General features: G+C 40.4%; 1 protein-coding gene across 1 annotated transcript in view; it reads right to left on the bottom strand.

Annotated features, from left to right (window-relative positions):
• The window catches only part of LOC140739621 (serine/threonine-protein kinase 32A-like), a 583,208-nt gene extending 566,889 nt beyond the window's left edge, over positions 1 to 16,319 (bottom strand). Inside the window, exon 1 of the mRNA XM_073068020.1 lies at positions 16,267 to 16,319. Within this exon, the coding sequence (XP_072924121.1) occupies positions 16,267 to 16,315 (49 nt within the window). The 5' untranslated portion in view covers positions 16,316 to 16,319. The remainder of the gene's footprint in view (positions 1 to 16,266) is intronic.
• Between the last annotated feature and the right edge of the window lie 3,213 nt (positions 16,320 to 19,532).

Genomic DNA, 19,532 nt, shown 5'->3' with positions numbered 1-19,532 from the left:
TGAATGATAATTAAGGCCTTTCAACCTTGATTCACTGAGAAGTAGGGCAATCTCTACTGAAAGTCCTTGACAAAAGGCATAAACATTGAATAACCCAGAGACAAGCAATAAGCACATTTAATAAATCAACTTGTCACCCAATTTATGAACTAAATTGAGCAACCAAGGATGTTTAATCATATTGGAAGCATTATGATGATAGAGAAATAGCTTTATTATCTCCAGTTTAAAGTGATTACATTTAAATTAGCCCCATACTGAACTCACTTTGTTCACCTCATTAGTGTTCTTGACTCATTTAAATCACATTTACTACCCTGTGCTTACTTGGTGAACAGTGGGTCTTAAAGCCTTTAGATAAAATTGAAGCTCAAGCATTACAATCATGTCTTGGTGCTATTAAATCGTCCCCAATTTCAGCATTCCTGGTAGAAATGAGCAATGTACCTTCACGTCTACGCAGGTTAAAGTTAACAATTGGATTAACATAATAGGACATAAAATTGGTCATCCAATATTGGCAATGCTAGTAGAGAGTTGGGAGCTGCATTCATAAGGTCTTCAGTTTTCAGAATCAGAATCAGGTTTATTATCACCGGCATGTGTCATGAAATTTGTTAACTTAGCAGCAGCAGCAGTTCAATGCAATACAAAATATTGAAGAAAAATAAATAAATCAATTACAGTATGTGTATATTGAATAGATTAAAAATTGTGCAAAAATAAAAGTTTTATAAATGTATGTGTGTGTGTGTGTGTTTGTATATATGTACAGAAGAAATGTGGCAAATATTCAGGGGATATTTGTGTGGAGTTCTGTACAGGTACGTTCCAATGAGACAGGGCAGTTATGGTAGGGTACAGGAACCGTAGTGTACAAAGGTTGTAATAAATGTAGTCAAGAAAAAAAAGAAAAGCTTACAAAAGGTTCTGAGAGCGAGGTAATGTTAGAGATCTAGAAGATAAGGCTAATAGGAAGGAGCTTAAGAAGGAAATTAGGAGAGCCAGAAGGGGCCATGAGAAGGCCTTGGCAGGCAGAATTAAGGAAAATCCCCAAGGCATTCTACAAGTATGTGAAGAGCAAGAGGATAAGACGTGAGAGAATAGGACCTATCAAGTATGACAGTGGGAAAGTGTGTATGGAACTGGAGGAAATAGCAGAGGTACTTAATGAATACTTCACTTCAGTATTCACTATGGAAAAGGATCTTGATGATTGTAGTGATGACTTGCAGCAGACAGAAAAGCTTGAGCATGTAGATATTAAGCTTTTGGAAAGCATGAAGTTGGGTAAGTCGCCGGGACCAGATGAGATGTACCCCAGGCTACTGTGGGAGGCGAGAAAGGTACCCCAGGCTACTGTGTGTTGAGCCTCTGGCGATGATCTTTGCATCATCAATGGGGACAGGAGAGATTCCAGAGGATTGGAGGGTTGCAAATGTTGTTCCTTTATTCAAGAAAGGGAGTAGAGATTGCCCAGGAAATTATAGACCAGTGAGTCTTACCTCAGTGGTTGGTAAGTTGATAGAGAAGATCCTGAGAGGCAGGATTTATGAACATTTGGAGAGGTATAATATGATTAGGAGTAGTCAGCATGGCTTTGTCAAAGGAAGGTCGTGCCTTACGAGCCTGATAGAATTTTTTGAGGATGTGACTAAACACATTGATGAAGGACGAGCAGTAGATGTAGTGTACATGGATTTCAGCAAGGCCTTTGATAAGGTATCCCATACAAGGCTTATTGAGAAAGTAAAGAGGCATGGGATCCAAGGAGACATTGCTTTGTGAATCCAGAACTGGCTTGCCCACAGAAAGCAAAGAGTGGTTGTAGACGGGTCATATTCTGCATGGAGGTCGGTCACCAGTAGGGTGCCTCAGGGATCTGTTCTAGGACCCTTACTCTTTGAGATTTTTATAAATGACCTAGATGAGGAAGTGGAGGGATGGGTTAGTAAGTTTGTTAATGACACAAAGGTTGGAGGTGCTGTGGATAGTGTGGAGGGCTGCCAGTGGTTATAGTAGGACATTGATAGGATGCAAAACTGGACTGAGAAGTGGCAGATGGAGTTCAACCCAGATAAGTGTGAAGTGGTTCATTTTGGGAGGTCAAATACGATGGCAGAATATAGTATTAATGTTAAGACTCTTGGCAGTGTGGAGGATCAGAGGGATTTTGGGGTCCGAGTCCATAGGATGCTCAAAGCAGCTGCGCAGGTTGACTCTGTGCTTAAGAGGGCGTATGGTATATTGGCCTTCATCAATCATGGAATGGAATTTAGGAGCCAAGAGGTAATGTTGCGGCTATATAGGACCCTGGTCAGACCCCATTTGGAGTACTGTGCTCAGTTCTGGTCGCCTCACTACAGGAAGGATGTGAAAGCCATAGAAAGGGTGCAGAGGAGATTTACAAGGATATTGCCTGGATTTGGGAGCATGCCTTATGAGAATAGGTTGAGTGAACTCGGCCTTTTCTCCTTGGAGAGACGGAGGATGAGAGGTGACCTGATAGAGGTGTATAAGATGATGAGAGGCATTGATCGTGTGGATAGTCAGAAGCTTTTTCCCAGGGCTGAAATGGTTGCCACAGGAGGACATAGGTTTAAGGTGCTGGGGAGTAGGTACAGAGGAGATGTCAGGGGTAAGTTTTTTTTACTCTGAGAGTGGTGAGTGCATGGAATGGGCTGCCAGCAATGGTGGTAGAGGTGGATATGATAGGGTTTTTTAAGAGACTTTTAGATAGGTACATGGAGCTTAGTAAAATAGAGGGTATGGATAAGCCTAGTAATTTCTAAGGTAGGGACATGTTTGGCACAACTTTGTGGGCAGAAGGGCCTGTATTGTGCTGTAGGTTTTCTATGTTTCTATATTTTTAGAAAGTGAAGTAGTGTTCATGGGTTCAATGTCCATTTAGGAATCGGGTGGCCGAGGGGGAAGAAGCTGTTCCTCAGTCACTGAGTGTGTACCTACTACCGGATGGTAAAAGTGAGAAAAAGTCATGCCCTGGATGCTGGGGGTCCTTAATAATGGACGCTGCCTTTCTTAGACACCATTCCTTGAATATATCCTGGGTACTTTGTAGTCTAGTATCCAAGATGGAGCCAACTAAATTTACCACCCTCTGCAGCTTCTTTCAGTCCTGTGCAGTAACTCCCCCCCCCCCCATACCAAATAGTGATGCAGCTTGTCAGAATGCTGTCCACGGTACATCTAAAGAAGTTTTTGAGCATTTTTGTTGACATACCAAATCTCTTCAAATGCCTCATGAAACATTGGATGGATGGGAAATAAATGGGCATAATATCTTGGGTTGTTTAACATGGGGTCTGGTCCCAGTATACCCTTTTTGTCTCTCCTCGGTTTTTACTAAGGAGATAGAGGCAAGTGAGGCTCCCCCAACCCAATGAATTTTACAGGAGCACCATCGAGAGCATCCTAATAAAATGGATCTCTATCTGGTATGGGAGCAGCAGAGCATCAGACTGGAAGTCCCTATGTAGGACTCTGAGAACAGCACTACCATCCATCGAGGGACATTTATCAGGAGCGCTGCATACACAGAGCCTTAGTATTACCAAGGATCCCACCCATCCATCCAGCATCCTCTTTGACTTCCTACCATTAAGCAGGAGACTCTGATGCATAAAGACAAGATGGTCAGGAGGAGAGACAGCTTTCTCCCCTCAGGTCATTGGGATTCTGAGCTCCCTGCCACTTCGGTTTCAAAGAGTCACCAGTTAATTTATTCTGTACCCGACAATATTTACTTTATGCACTTTACTTTGTTTATTTATGCATAATTTGTTTGTCGATTTACTTTCCTCAGCTACTGTGAGTTATATTTATGTTATTTGTACTACTGTGCTTTACACCCTGATCTGGAGAAAAGTTGTCTTGTTGACTTAAAAAGTTCAGTTAAATGATAATGAACTTGACATAACTTGGGACAGGAGCAGTTTTTAACATGTAAAGTTTGTTAGGATATCACTGCCATTGTAATGTATATAAGTGCATTATTGACTTTTTGATTTTTTTGTGTGTGTGGGGGGGGTATACATCCTTTCTCTTCCTTCCACAGTCCTACTCATTAGGTGGTGGTAATTGGTCACCATTAAACTTCACAGGAAGGAGGAGCTTTGTCAGTTGATTCATGAGTGTTGCCTGTTATCTTTAGTACTTTAAATATTTTATCTGAATTCTGTTATTGTATTCTGACTGCCAGCTACAGGATTTTACCATGTACTATGTAATACATTTCTGTTCAGTTAAAACTTGTAATTATGAACCATATTAGAGAAAACTTTTTTTTTGCAGGCATTACTGTCAACTTGGTAGTTCATGAACTGAGGGGAAGAATCTGTACCTTCTCATACTGCCTCCTGTAAAGGATTGGAATGCACAAGCTTCCTGCTACCAGCTGAGTCACAACAGACAACTAAAAGCACCACTTAACACAATTGTTATAGGTTGCGCTCCATCCGATCATGAAAATAACATGGTATGTTTCAGGAATTATTCATGGATCAATGGAAGGAATGATTTTAAAACTCCACATCACCACTAATAAGTTGTATATGTAACTCACTCACTGTAGGCTCATAATGCTGTGAGTTCAACCTCACGGCACCATAACTCGACCATGAAAGAGGTCATTTCCATTAAATAAACGTGTGCGGTAAATATGATTTCGTGCTTACACAAGCATTGAAGTTTGTATGTTCCTTCCAAGGGGAAACGAAGGCAGTTACTGTATGAACACCGCCACACCCAAAAAAAAATACTGTTCGCCAGGAAACTCCCACCAATATAAACTTAGATCGAAAACGTATTGACAAGAATGTTTAAACTATAACAAAGATGATAATACTATATAATACAAAATAAAGAGCAAGCCCATCATACATATAATAGCTTATATGGTGTACGTAATGGTTGGAGCTCTTGTTGCGTAATCAATCCAGTTTACTCACATGAAATGTTTTTGTGCTGAAGAACCTGTCCCAGGAAACAAATCATCACAAACGCAACAAGCAAGGAAAAAATATTGAACTTTCTCCAACGTCGTGTGCGAACCAGCTAACTAAAAGTAATCTGCACATTCTCCGTGAGACCATTGTCTGCATGGGAATTTTCCAACATCAGTATCTGTCCTTCCAATCGGGTTCTGTGAGCATTTCACTGTGTTCTTCTCCGATGTTCATTGTCCATTTCCATCCTCCTTCGATCCCGTGCTCTCTAGAAAAAAAACTCATTTTCTCCGTCCTTTTCCCCCGCTTTCTCTAAAAATGGCAAATACTATTGGCTAATTCAACAAGCTTAATTTAATCACAGATTTTTTATTTTAAACAGCGAAAATGAAATGCTCGATTGTATAATGTAATTATAGGAACACTCGTTGCAGTTTGAGAAAATCTGCAGGAAGTAACATACTCCTGCGGCATAACTGCATAAATAAAATACAGCATGGTCTTAAACCAGGGTATATACATATAATGGATACTTTAAGACAATGAAATCCTCATGTTTCCATTGATTTGCCAGCAGTAGGAAGATGCTGCAGATATTTCAGCTCATTGCCTAGTTGTGTTATGAGCACAGTCATATAATATTTCATCTATTGTGTACGGTTTGGGCACACAGATAATGCCCAGTGTGCAAGGTGATACAAGAGAGCAACACGTTGAAAATGAAGTGAGAGCTTATTTTGTTGTCTACCACAGGACCAGCCAATGCTTCACTATGCTTTGGCGTGTATTAACCTGCGCTTAGCTATTATATCTCTTTTGTTATCATTAAGGATTGTTTTAGCTAGGCTTTGTAAACTTGTAATCATAGCAATACTGTAACTTCACTTTGAAGTAATCTTACCAGGTAAATACATTGGATATTAACCAACACTAAAATCGACAAGTTGTGGAATATGTCGAATAAATCTCTACCCACTATTTCAAAACTACACTTTTAAAATACACACATTCTCTTATGGGGTGTTATTGGCATAATCCTGAAATTGTAGACACTTGCATTTTTTAAATGCATTCCAAGGCATTTAAAGATTGATTTTATTTTGCCCCGAGTGGAATGCAATTACAATCGAGTCTGGTAAAATCGCACCATTCTGAAAATTCAGCCTGGGCATTCTGCTCATTATTATTTACACTAATTATAACATAAACATAGTACATTTTGCTGGAAATTTCAATGTATTTTTCTCTTTCTGTTGTTTTAAAAGATTTGGGATGATTAGCTTTATACAGGAAGCTGTGAGATATTTAATGTTAGTCAATCCCAACAGCACTGCTTTAAGGAGGCCACCAGAACAGATCCTAAATTAGTATTAGCACCAACTACAGCAGATAACCTTCAATATAATTGTTTACCTGAACACTTTAGGTCCACACACACATGAAATTTGACAAACTATCCAGACCCTATCCAAGATCTGACTCCTGTTGCCCAGACCTTTCTCCCTGTTGCCACCTGGGACTGCCCCACACTTGGATGTTCCTTTTTTTTGCATACTCCAAAAAAAAGCAGTCCTCTCAAGAATATATATATATATATATAACATTTAGTAACAGCAAGTTCATGACCAAAGCTTTTTGGATGCCAGTTAATGATGACTGAATGCCGGGCCTGTGTGCTGCCATTGTTCATCAGCTACCAAGCCTGTCTGTCCACACTTCCATTTCCAAATGTGGCGGTGGATAGGGTAACAGTCAAGCAATCTGCCTCTCCTTGGTTTCTTGAGTGTTGCTAGAGCTGCATTTGTACCTTGTAGAGGGCAGAAAGGCTTTTACGAGTCAAGAGGTGAGTCATGTTTTGGGGCACCAGCCTCTAACCTGTTCAATTGGGTTAATTTTGATGCCCAGCATATTCATATGCCCTCAAGTTTTAGAAAAATGGGAGAAGAAGTGTAGGGAAGTGTATGGTCATGCATTTTGATAGAAAGAATAAAGGTGCAGACTGTTTTCTAAATGAGGAGTAAATTCTGAAATCACAGCTGCAAAAGAATTTGGGAATCCTAGTGCAGGATTTCCTAGAGTTTAACTTTGAAGTTTGAGTCAGTAGTAAGGAAGGCAAATGCAATGTTAAAATTCATTTTGAGAGGACTAGAATATAAAAGCAAGGATGTAATGCTGGACATTATAAGCAATTGATTAGATTACATTTGGAGTATTGTGAGCAGTTTCGGGCCCCATATCTAGGAAAGGATGTGCTAGCAGAGAGAATTTATGAGAATGATCCTGGGAACAAAAGTGTTAATGTATGAGTAGAGTTTGATGGCTCAGGACCTGTACTTGCTGGTGTTTAGAACAATGAGAGGAGATCACATTGAAAGGCCTGGACAATGTGGATCTGGAGAGGATATTTCCTATAGTGAGTGTCCAGGACCAGAAAGCACAGCTTCGATACACAAACAGAACCAGGTTTAATATCACTGGCACAAGTCATGAAAATTGTTATTTTGCAACAGCAGTACATTGCAATACATAATAAACTATTAATTACAGTAAGTATATATTTAAAAGAATACTAAATAGAGCAAGTAGTGCAAAAAGAGAGGGGGAAAAGCTGAGTTGTTGGGTTCATTGTCCGTTTATAAATCTGATGGTGGAGGGGAAGAAGCTGTTCCTGAATCATTGAGTGTGTGTCTTTAGGCTCCTGTACCTCCTCCTTGATGGTAGAAATGGGAAGAGGGCATGTCCTGAGTGATGAGGGTCCTTAATGATGGATGCTGCCTTTTTGAGGCATTGCCTTCTGAAGGTATTCTGTCCCTTTAGAATAGAGATCAGGAGGATTTTTTTTAGGCAAAGGGTAATGAATCTGTAGAATTCACTGGCACAGACTGCTGTGGAGGCCAAGATATTGGGTATATTTAAAGCAGAGTTTGATAGGTTCTTGATTAATAAGTGTGTCAAAGGTTATGGAGAGAAGACAGGAGAATGGGTTTGAGAGTGGTTAATAAATTAGGCATAGTCAATGGTGGACTATACTCAATGGGCCAAATGGCCTAATTCTGCTGCCCTGTCTTATGATCACTTGCACCATGGTTAGCAGTTTTTATCAATAACCTAACCTCTGTCATAAAATCAGATGTGCTAATGGGATCAATATGCACCAAACATAAGGCTGAAGCATTTTTAAACCCGGTCAGCCTTAAGGGCTGAATGGCTGATTCCCCTTGGCTTCCTTCTGAAATCCCCATCATGACAGAAGGCAGTCTCTAGCCAATTTAATGTGACATCAAAAAATAATTTGGAGTACTAAAGACAGAAATGGCCTTGTGAACCTTTGGTTCAGAACCAACTGCACCTCTTGCTAATGATTTAAGTGTCCTTGTGATTGTACCACATTCAGTTTCATTCAGACAAAACAATCCAAATATGGTCAGACGATAGCCGCACAGAGCAAGACCTACAGCATTCAGGCAGGGGCTTATTTCTGCTATAAAGATGTAAAGCAATTGTTTTTTTCCCAACAAAAGTCAAATTACCTATCAGCTGAAATAGCTTTCAGTCTAATTCAATAGCATTTCCATCGGTGAGATTCTCTCTCTCCCCACTAACTCAGTAGCTTTGTTCCTCTCTCACTACAGACAATGCCTGACCTGCTGAGTAGCTCCAGCACTTGCTGGTTTAGTTTCATATTACATTACCTGCAGTGTTTTTTTTAGGACCTGATTAAAAATCCTGAAATTATCTCCACAAAGTTGTACTTCATTAATTAAAGGTCATAGCTACTATTAGGAAAGTAGTCATTAAATCAGTGAACTGCTATCTAGAAGGCTGAGCATTAATCTAAAGAAATGAATTTGAATCCCACTCATGGCAGCTTGGAAATTTACTTCCAAATAATTAATAAGTCTGGAGAACAAGCTCGTATCAATGACACTGCCCACAGATTGTTATGAAAATCTATCATGTCCATAAGGAAAGGAAACCTGCCAATCTCATGAATACAGCCTGCATGTGAGACCAGACACATCAATGTACTTGATCCAATGCTAAAGTATGAAATAGCGCAGAAAGGCACACAGTGTGGGAAAATAAAGGATGGTTAATAAATATGGAAAACAACAGATCCTGAAAATCTGAAATAAAAAGCACTATCTATGAGGACAGACACAGGGTTAAGCACTATCTGTAGGGACAGAGACAGGGTTAAGCACTATCTATGGGGATAGAGACAGGGTTAAACCCTATCTATGGGGACAGGGACAGGGTTAAACACTATCTATGGGGACAGAGACAGGGTTAAGCACTATCTATGGGGACAGGGACAGGGTTAAACCCTATGGGATCAGAAACAGGGTTCATATGTCAAGTCAAAGTCAGAATAAAAGATCTTCGACCAAAAGTCTGTTTCTCTTCCCACACATGCAGTCTGATCTGCTGAGTGTTTCTGGCAGTTTCAGAAAACTAACATCAGTTCTGATGACATTACCACATCACATAGAGGAATACAGTAGTTTTTCAAAACGAGAGAGAAAAAGCTATAGTCTTGTACTGTTGCCCAAAAGTGTGAAATACTTAGTGAGTCGGGAAAGTGAGATTACATCAGAGACTTCCAGCTTCGTTTTACATTTCTCACATTCATATTATAATAAAGAATATGAATAATTTCGCACACTCACATTATAACAAATGAATTATCCCAGAAAAAGTCAATAGTATGACAGAGTTATATATATTTACATAATTATACAAATTGTATTCAGGAACGTATGAATTTATTTAGTCCCCAAACTGCTGGAAATTGCCACCATCAACCTCCATCCATGATGAATACAAAATTACAGTAGGTAATTAATTAGTATTGATGTTCAAATCCCCATCACATCCATTTGAGAACATAAGTTCATTAAATAAATCAGATTCAGCAATGTTGACATTAAACTGAGACTGCTAGATTGTTGAGAAAGGCTATCCATTTCATTAAAGTTCTTCAACAAAAGAGTTATTCTTACCCAGTCTAACCTTTATATAACCTCCAAAACCCCAACATGGTTGATTCTGACATGGCCCTCAGTTCAGAACACAGAGGGCAATAAGTGGTAGACTAGCCAGCTAAGATGCACCGTATCAATTAAAAATGACATGGACAAAAACTGGTCAGTTTCAATGTTGATACATGACATAAGCTTTCTCCATCTCATCCAACACTGTGAAGGTGACCTTTAATGCATTCTCCTCATTGAATTGATCCAGATTCCCATTTAATGCATATATGCTGTTCACCATAACCACTCCACACAGTAGCAAGTCTCATATTCTAACCCCTTTTTGTTTACTAAACTTTGCCCTGAAATCCTAACTAAACTTAATTGTTACTGTTCTACAATCTTGTCTTCAGTATCCATGTGTGGAAATAATTTCCCTCTTATCAAACCTTATTGTTTAATTACTTCATTAATTCACAGAAACCATCTATTGTACTTATTTGTGGGCAAATGCTTCCTTAAGCTAATGCATTCTGAGCGATACAGTGAAGAATATGTAGGCCAGTAAACCTCAGGTTACACCACCGAAGAAACAATGTCCAGACCGAAAAATCAGTTCTGTTAGATAGAGAACTCTAGGATCTTAACCAATTAACACATGATGATACATGTCCACTGCTGGGTAATGAAAGACTTAGACGAGAACAAGCAGCCAGTCGTTGCTACTGTTAAATAAGGGGACTCACTTCACCTCATCCTTAGCCCTTCTGTCCATGTTCAGATCAAAGCTGTAATACAACCTGGAGTTGGGTAATCCTGCCAGAAACTAAACTCAATATCAGAAACAGATTAATGCTGAATAACTGTTCTTCTATCATAACCCTTTCTTCATTTTGAAGGTGAATGGTCTGATTGGACAGTAATTGGTCAATAAGGGTGGCATTTATCTGGACAGGTAATTTTGCAAGTGCTACAGTTGCTGGAAGTGGTTCTGGTTCTGGGCCACTGGCTCTTTAGCACTGTAACTGGGAAGTCCCAGTGCTTACAAGGCTTACACTGTAACTGGGAATTCCCTGGGCTTACAGCTTTTTCTGCATCTAGTTTACACACTAGTTTGAATGAGAGAGAAATAAAGAGACAGAGATCCCTCTAAACCTTTCAGATTTCTGAACCTGTCCAAATACCCAAAACCCTCTGTGAGTAATACTTGCTTCTCTGATTCTCTTTAAATCTTTTCTCTCTCACTTTAAACCTAGACTTCCCTATCCTGGGGAGAAAGACTGCAAATATCTACCATTTCTATGCCCTATGATTTTATGAGGTTCTGTAAGGTCACCCCTCAGGCTCCTTTGATCCAGAGGAAACAGAAACAGACATAGCTATCCAACTGTTTCGCTGAACACCTACGCTCTGTCCGCCAGAGAAAGCAGGATCTCCCAGTGGCCACACATTTTAATTCCACATCCCATTCCCATTCTGATATGTCTATCCATGGCCTCCTCTACTGTCAAGATGAAGCCACACTCAGGTTGGAGGAACACCTTATATACCGGCTGGGTAGCCTCCAACCTGATGGCATGAACATTGACTTCTCTAACTTCCATTAATGCCCCTCCTCCCCTTCTTACCCCATCCCTGATCCTTTCCCTTCTCCAGCTCTGTATCCCTTTTGCTTTTAGCAAAATCCTTTCCAGCTCTTAGCTTCATCCCAGCCCCTCTGGTCTTCTCCTATCATTTCGCATTTTCCCATCCCCCCACTACTTTCAAATCTCTTAGTATCTTTCCTTTCAGTTAGTCCTGACAAAGGGTCTCGGCCCGAAACATTGACAGCGCTTCTCCCTATAAATGCTGCCTGACCTGCTGTGTTCCACCAGCATTTCGTGTGTGTTGATAGGTATCCAATCTCTTCTCATAACTCAAGCTCTTCAGTCCCAATACATCCTTATGAATATTTTGTGCCACCCTCTCCAGCTTAATAACATCCTTCCAAAATATTTGTGAGTGAATTGATTTGGCTAAAGAGAGACTTCTGTAATGATAACCATCAAAGAGGAGACTAAATAGTTATTCATTCAGCAATTCTAGTGGTTAAATGTATTTTGCATTTTGGTGCAGTGTCCTGCTTTTATTGAGGATGAAGATGTTCATGGGGCTTCCTCCTCCTGTTCACAGCATAAATCCATTCTTGACAGATCATGGCTTTATTATCCCTCTAAACACCATTGTCCTGCCTTCTCCCCTAGCTTTTGATGCCCTTAAAAATCAGGAACCTATCAAACTCCACTTTAAATATGCCTAACAACTTGGCCTCCCCAGCCATCTGTGACAATAAATTCCATAGATTCACCACCTTCATCCCTGAAATTCCTCCTCCTCTCTGTTCTAAAGGGACATCCTTATATTCTGAGGCTGTGTTCTCTGGTCCTTAGACCCGCCCCCCCCCCCCCACCCACTGTAGGAAACAAACTGTTAATGTGCACCCTCTCTAAGCCTTTTAATATTCAATAGGTTTCAGTGAGATCCCACCTCACTCATTCTTCAGAACTCCAGTGAATACAGGCCTAGAGTCATCAAACACTCCACATATATTAGCCTCTTCATTCCTGGGGTCATTGTTATAAGACTCCTCTGGACTCTATCCAAAGCTAGCACATCCTTTCTTAGATAATGGATCCAAAACTGATCACAATACTCCAAATGTGATCTGGCCAAAGGTATTACATCTTTGCTTTTATATTTTAATGATTGTTAACATTGCATTTGCCTTCCTTACTACTGACTTAACCAGCAAGTTATCATTTAAGGAATCCTGCACAAGGATTCCCAAGTCCCATTGCACCTCTGATTTCTGAATTTTCTCATCATTTAGAAAATAGTCTATACCTATATTCCTTCTACCAAAGCGCATGACCATACACTTCACGATACTGTATTCTATCTGCCACTTCTTTTCCCATTCTCCTAATCAGTACAAGTCATTCTGCAGACTCTCTGCTTTCCCCTCAATCTATCTTTATATGATCTGCAAACATGGCCAAAAAGCCATCAATACCATCATCCAAATCATTTACATATAATGTGAGGAGAAGTGGTCCCTAAACTGAACTCTGTGGAACTCTCTTTGCTTCTTGCTGGTCAGCCATGCTAGTGTCTGATACGGTCATAGAGATATTGTTCGTGCTAGTATCTTTCCTGTAATATCATGTGATCTTATCCTTTTTAGCAGCCTCATGTGCAGCACCTTATCAAAGTCCTTCTGCAAATCAAAGTGAATAACATCAGATGGGACACTAATTAGCCAGGTAATACTGGCATTTATCTGAGTGGGTAATTTTCCAAGTGCCGCTAGAAATTATTCTGGTTCTTTCATAAATTGAAGCATTACACAGGTATATGTGTGAGGCCCAAGTCAAACAGGTTGTCTTATACTAGTTTTCTTCATTGCTGTTTTAGACAGAATATAATAGTTCCGTCCTTCAGGATTCTGGCAACTCAGTCAACAATGCTGCAATAAACCACACATGGCAATAAACATGGAAAATACTCCTGTGCTCTTTCTACTATCACTGCTTCTTTACAGGTGATGTTCAGCATGGACAGACTAACACTAGTTCATAAGCAGAGAGACAGCAGTAGACTTCACAATAAGCCCATGCTCATGCTTGACCTTAGGACATGATGCTTCAGTGAGTCAATGTTAAGAACTTCCAGGGCCACTATTTTCTCTTGTATATCACTGTGCTTTCTGGTGTACGTATCTTCAACATTGATGGGATAGGACACAGTCGGGAATGATAAAAGGGGTGTCTAGGATGTAGAATGCAACTTATCAACATCAGGTAGATGCTGATAAATCTGCAGAATAGGTTTTCTATTTTGCTACAAGTCCTCAGGTGTTCTTGAGGAAGTCTTTGCTGTGCCGTTGAGTTTGGGTAGTGCCAGGTTCATACTCCAACCCACTCTCACAAAAGCCTTATAGTACCACAGGCTACTCCTTTTCAGGAGCTAAGTTGGCACCAGAGATTCCTAGTGACAATGGTCAATATAGCTAGGGCAGATACAATGGAACAAGCTTCCAGAGGAAGTACAGAGGAAGGTAGAATTATAATGCTTAAAAGACATTTGAACAGGATCATGGATAAGAAAGGCCTACAGCAGGAGTTCCCAACCCTTCTTATGCCATGGAGCCTTACCATTATCTGAGGGGCCCCTAGATCCCAGGTTGGGAACCCCTGACCTAGAGGAATGCAGACCAAATGCAGACAGATGGGACTAGTTTGGATAGACAGTTTTGTTGGTGGGGATGTGTTTGGCCAAATGATCTGTTTCCATACCATATTATTCTGTGACTCTACACCAAATATTTTCTTATTTACTTTTACAATAATTGTGAACTTTCAAACCAAATCATCTCAATATTATTAAAGCCTCATAGACATTTCTAATCCTTGGCATTTGCTAATTTCTGAGATTGCTGTTATAAGTCAGCCACTTCATGGTGGATCTGTATGCAAATAAGTTATATGAGCTAAGAAAGCAGATTTTCTTCCTTAAGGTGATTTATTGCAAACTTCATTCTCACCACTGCTGATATTAGAATTTTTTAAAATTCAAGATCTAGTAAATTAACAATTTAAATGACTCAGCACCCTGGCAAAAAGGAATCTAATATCCCCAGTTTACTAATTCAGGTCTCTAAGATATTGGCCCAGTAATTCAGCTAAAATGTTGACTTGGTGCATACTTTTTTATAACTTTATATGGCCTGCCTTCAATATTGTACAGGAAATAACCTCAGCCAGCTCAGTCTTTCCTGAGAGGTCTCAGTTCAGGAATTCTCTTTGTCCACCTGTTTTCCAGCAAGATGACCACTTCTTCCAGCCCTCTCCACCTTCAGTATTGGTTTTATGTAATTTGTATTACACTTTCCAAAAATCCAGCAAACTTCCAGCCTTCTTTTCTGCAACTTAAAACATTGGAATGTCCAGTTCAGATAGGAATGTTGATTTTGTTTTGGTCTTCACAGAACTTGTCCGATTTAATGTGTGATTCTAATCATTTTTATGCGTGATTTCTCTTCTTACTTCCCTCTCTGTTGAGAAAACCTTTCATATACAGCTTCCCCTCAATCTAAACTCCGACAGAAACTCCTCCACAATTCCTAGTAGCCATTTCCCTTATCAAAGCATGAATCTTTCATTACCTCACAAATCCTAACCTTTCTTATGAAAGCTGCCGGACTTTCATACCGTGTCCACCTTCAGTTTTTCTACTCAGAACACAATCTTATTCCTTCAAACTTCCTGAATCTGCTCACATCCCTCTGTTCCCTGCTTGTTCATGCTTACCTGACCTCTTGTCGCTGGGCAGATTTAGACAGTGGTTTAAAGAATTAAGAAATGGGATGATATAGAGGATGGGTCGGCACAGATATTGTGGGCTGAAAGACTGTTCCTGTGCTGTAATGTTCTATACCCGGACGGGCAAAGAGGCAGTAGCTTTAGGATGGCTGTAGGAAATATTATTTTTCAAGTTCTTTATAAAATTATTACATCTTGGAAATTATCCAATTTTCCGGGGAAAAAGCAAACCTCTGCAGAAAACGTGCTGAAGTGCACGTTGAAAATAAAAAAAATGCATATTAAAAAAATCAAAATGCTGAAGACATTCAGAAATTCAGGCAGCATTTTGGGCGAGAAAAATAGGATGATGGTTCAAGTGCAATGAGCTTTCATCTGCTCCGATGTCGGGACTGATCGGAAACTTTGATTTTTCTATTTCCACTCATGCTGCCTGATCTGCTGACTTTTTAAAGATTTTTTTGTTTTGATCCCCGATTGTGATTGGACTGTGTATGCTACTAAGAGATCTAATTAAACCAAATGTCTGCACTATTCGATTTATTGGAGGATTACACACTGCAAGGGCGCTGCTCCGCTGAAGTTGCCTTTCCCCGCGCAGCGCAGCCTAAAATTTCTCTGAACTCTCAAAGCCATTGGATAGTTATATTACTAAGCATTGAGAGATATGAACCAAATGCAGACAAATCGGACGGGCTCAGTTAGGCAACGTAGGTTGGTCCGAAGCGCTCGTTTCCGTGCTCTGACCCAGTGCGCTCAAAAACAACGGCGCGGTTCCTTTATTTTCGAAGGATAATGAATCCGTTACATTTTAGATAGTTTAACCTGTTTGACGGTTTGATCCTATCCCTTAGTTATGGTACACGGTTCACTATCACCTGTCTTCAGGGATGGGTGGAAACAGGACATTGTCACAGCTGCTAATAAAAACGACCTAAAGTTTGTGTTGATAAAACTAAGCCTTACCGTCCTCGTTCTCGTTCACCGGTGTCTTATGAGAATGGTTGGCTCCCATCTTCGTCTCGGTTACATTATCCGGACGGACGGCGGGAGATCAACAGCTGATGTGAGGCATCGGTAATTCTCTGGCGTCCTACCTGGCGATCAGCCGGCCGCCAGCGAGCAACAAGGTCTCCGAAGCGATGTATGAACAGGCGATGATTTGGCAGCGCAGAGGGACACGAGCAAGTACCCAGTCGCCGCCGCCAATACACTGCTCTTTGCCTCTACCCAAAGAACTTTACCAAAAATCAAAAGACCTCGCAGGTCCCCTGATCTGGGGGTTTCCAAGTACAGTTTCCGAGTTGCTGGGAAGAATTCTCTAGGCAAGCAATGGTTGCATCAGTGTTTCACCTTTGGACCGCCTTGTTGTCAATCTTCTTAATTATTCCGTTTTGGTACGGGTTAGGAGCTGGAAGTTGCCGCTGTATGCACAATGCTGCGTTGGACACCAGTTGCAAAGCTTTTGTTGCAAATGTGTTCTCTCTCTCTCTATCTCTATCTCTATCTCTATCTCTATCTCTATCTCTATCTCTCTACCTCTATCTCTATCTGTCTGTCTCACGGCTGGACGAGAAGTCAGGCAGTTTAATTGCTCGCCTCTCTGGGGAAAAACGCGTTGCGAGTTGAGTACGTATCCCTCGCGTAACTACACCAACAGCTTGCCGCACGGAAAGAGAACAGGTTCGTTTTCTGGTTTGACATCAGACAGAAAGAGAACAGGTGTTTCAAATTGTAAGCCAGATATTCTTCTTGAGATCGGACAACAACCGCTGAGGCTGCAGGGTCTAGGCTTGTGGATGCATTTTGTAAGGGTCCCTGTACATGTTGGCAGACATTATAGCCAAGCAATAGTTTAAAATTAAGGATATAAACGTAGTGATGCCTTTGCGTAAGGAAAAGATGAAAGCCATAATTAAAAAGTCTATTCGATCACTGTGGCAACAACGCTGGGATAAGAAAAAAAAAGAACGGCATTGATATAAAACTGAGAGCATAGTGGGTCTCAACTGGGAGACTGGTATAGCAGAAGTTATATTTAACACGTTTATCTATTGGACATACCAGGCTGAATAATTCCTTGCTCTGAATTAATTTAAGTGTTTGAATGGTATGAGGTGCAAAGGAAACATCTCATTGCTAAATTGAGATCTTTGGGACCGACACAGTTTAACATGGAAATTTTAAGAATCACTGCCATCGTAATGAATATAAGTGCATATTTGACTTCCTGAAAAGCATTAAATTTTTTGCTATTATTTGAGTTTTGGGGGGGGAAGGAATTTGGTGGGTATACTTCCTGCTTCTTTGCTTCACACTTCAACTCAGTAGGTGGCGGTAATGCAGAGATCTCTGCTTCATCGCTGCTGCTACCGGCGAAGCTCTGGAAGACTTGAAGGTGGCTAATGCTTTCTGTTGTTTAAGAAAGGCAGGAAGGATAAGTCAGGGAATTACAGGCCGGACAGCCTGAAATCAGTAGTGGGAAAGTTCTTGGAAGGAATTCTGACGGAAAGGTTCTATCGGTATTTGGATAGAGAGAGTCTGATTAGGAAGAGTTAGAATGGCTTTGTTCATGGGAAGGCATTCAGGTAGTGAATGTTGTCTGTTTAGACGTTAGCAAGGTCTTCTACAAGGTCCAACATTGTAGTTTGGTCTGGAATGGAGGCTAGGTGGATTCAATGTTGGCTCAGAGGTTGGAAGCAGAGGGTGTTGGCTGAAGGGTGTTTTGGAATGGAGGTTGGTGTCTAGTGGGGTACTTGAGTGTTGGGTGGTAGCACTCTTGTAATTCATTGTTTAATTGCTTTGGATGCAAGAATGCAAGACCTGATCAGTAAATTTGTGAATTACATAATATTAGGAGGTGTTGTTGATTGTGGAGAGATTATCATAGGTTTTGGGGTACCGTATCTTAATCATTTGGGAACTGGGCTGAGGATTGGCAATAGATTTCAATACAGATAAGAGTGAGGGGTACATTTTGGAAAGTCAAAGCAGTTGTAGAACTTATACAGTGAATGGTAGAGCACTAACAGTGTAATGAAACATTACACTGTTACAAGTGCAAAGTTCATTGAAAATAGCGACACAGGTAGATAGGGTGGCAAAAAAGGTGTTAGCATGCTGGCTTTACTCTATCAAAGCATTGAGTATAGAAGTTGGGATATTACATTGCTATTATGTAACTAATTCACAAGGTCACACTTGGAGTACTGTGTATGATTTTCCTTATGCTGTTACAGGAAAGATATGATTAAATTGGAAAAAAATGCAGTGAAGATTTGAGGATGTTGCCAGGACTAGAAGGTCTTGGTTGAAGATGTCATAGAGTTGTGGAAAACTGTAGCATCGAAACAGGGCCTTCAGTCCATATAGGACATTTAAACTTCCTAGCCCCATCAACTTGCACCCGGATCATATACCTCTCACATTCATGTACCTATCCAAACTTATCTTAAACTTTGAAATCAAAATTGCATCTACTACTTCTGTTGGCAGCTCGTTCCACACTCTCACAGCCCTGAGTGAAGAAGCTCCTCTTGAATATTTCACTTTTTACTCTTAACCCATGACCTCTAGTTCTAGTATCTCTCAACCTCAGTGCTTCCATTTACCTTATCTGTACCCCTCATAATTTTCAACACTTCTATCAGGTCTCCCCTCATTCTTCTATGCTGTAGGAAATGATGTCTGAAACAATTCAAGCTTTCCTTATAATTTAGATCCTCAAGTCCTAGCAACATCCATTTTTATGCACTCTTTCCTGCAGGTCGGTGACCAAAACTGCACACAATACTCCAAATTAGGCCTCAACAATGTCTTATATAACTTCACCATAATATCCTAACTCCTGTACTCAAATTCTCTGATTTATGAGGGCCAATGTGCTAAAAACTTTCTTTATGACCCTATTTACCTGTAACACCACTTTCAAGGAATAGTAGATCTGTTTTCCCAGATCCCTCTGTTTTCCGCACTCCTCAGAACCCTACCACTCTCCGTGTATGTCCTACCCTGGTTTGTCCTCCCAAACGGCAACTCTTCACACTTGTCTGCTATAAGCTTTGATCACACTGTAAGCTTTGATAGTCTTCCTTGCTGTCGAGTACACCCCCAATCTTGGTGTAATCTGCAAATTTGCTGATCCAGTTAAATGAATTATCATCCAGGTTGTTGATATAGATGACAAACAATAAGTGCATCTGAAATAAAATCTTGGTGACATTGTCTTCCTG

This window comes from Hemitrygon akajei, chromosome 15 (genome assembly GCF_048418815.1).
Source record: "Hemitrygon akajei chromosome 15, sHemAka1.3, whole genome shotgun sequence".
Taxonomy (NCBI): domain Eukaryota; kingdom Metazoa; phylum Chordata; class Chondrichthyes; order Myliobatiformes; family Dasyatidae; genus Hemitrygon; species Hemitrygon akajei.
The sequence above is the reverse complement of the archived record's forward strand: the minus strand, read 5'-3'. Positions and strand labels throughout refer to the sequence as shown.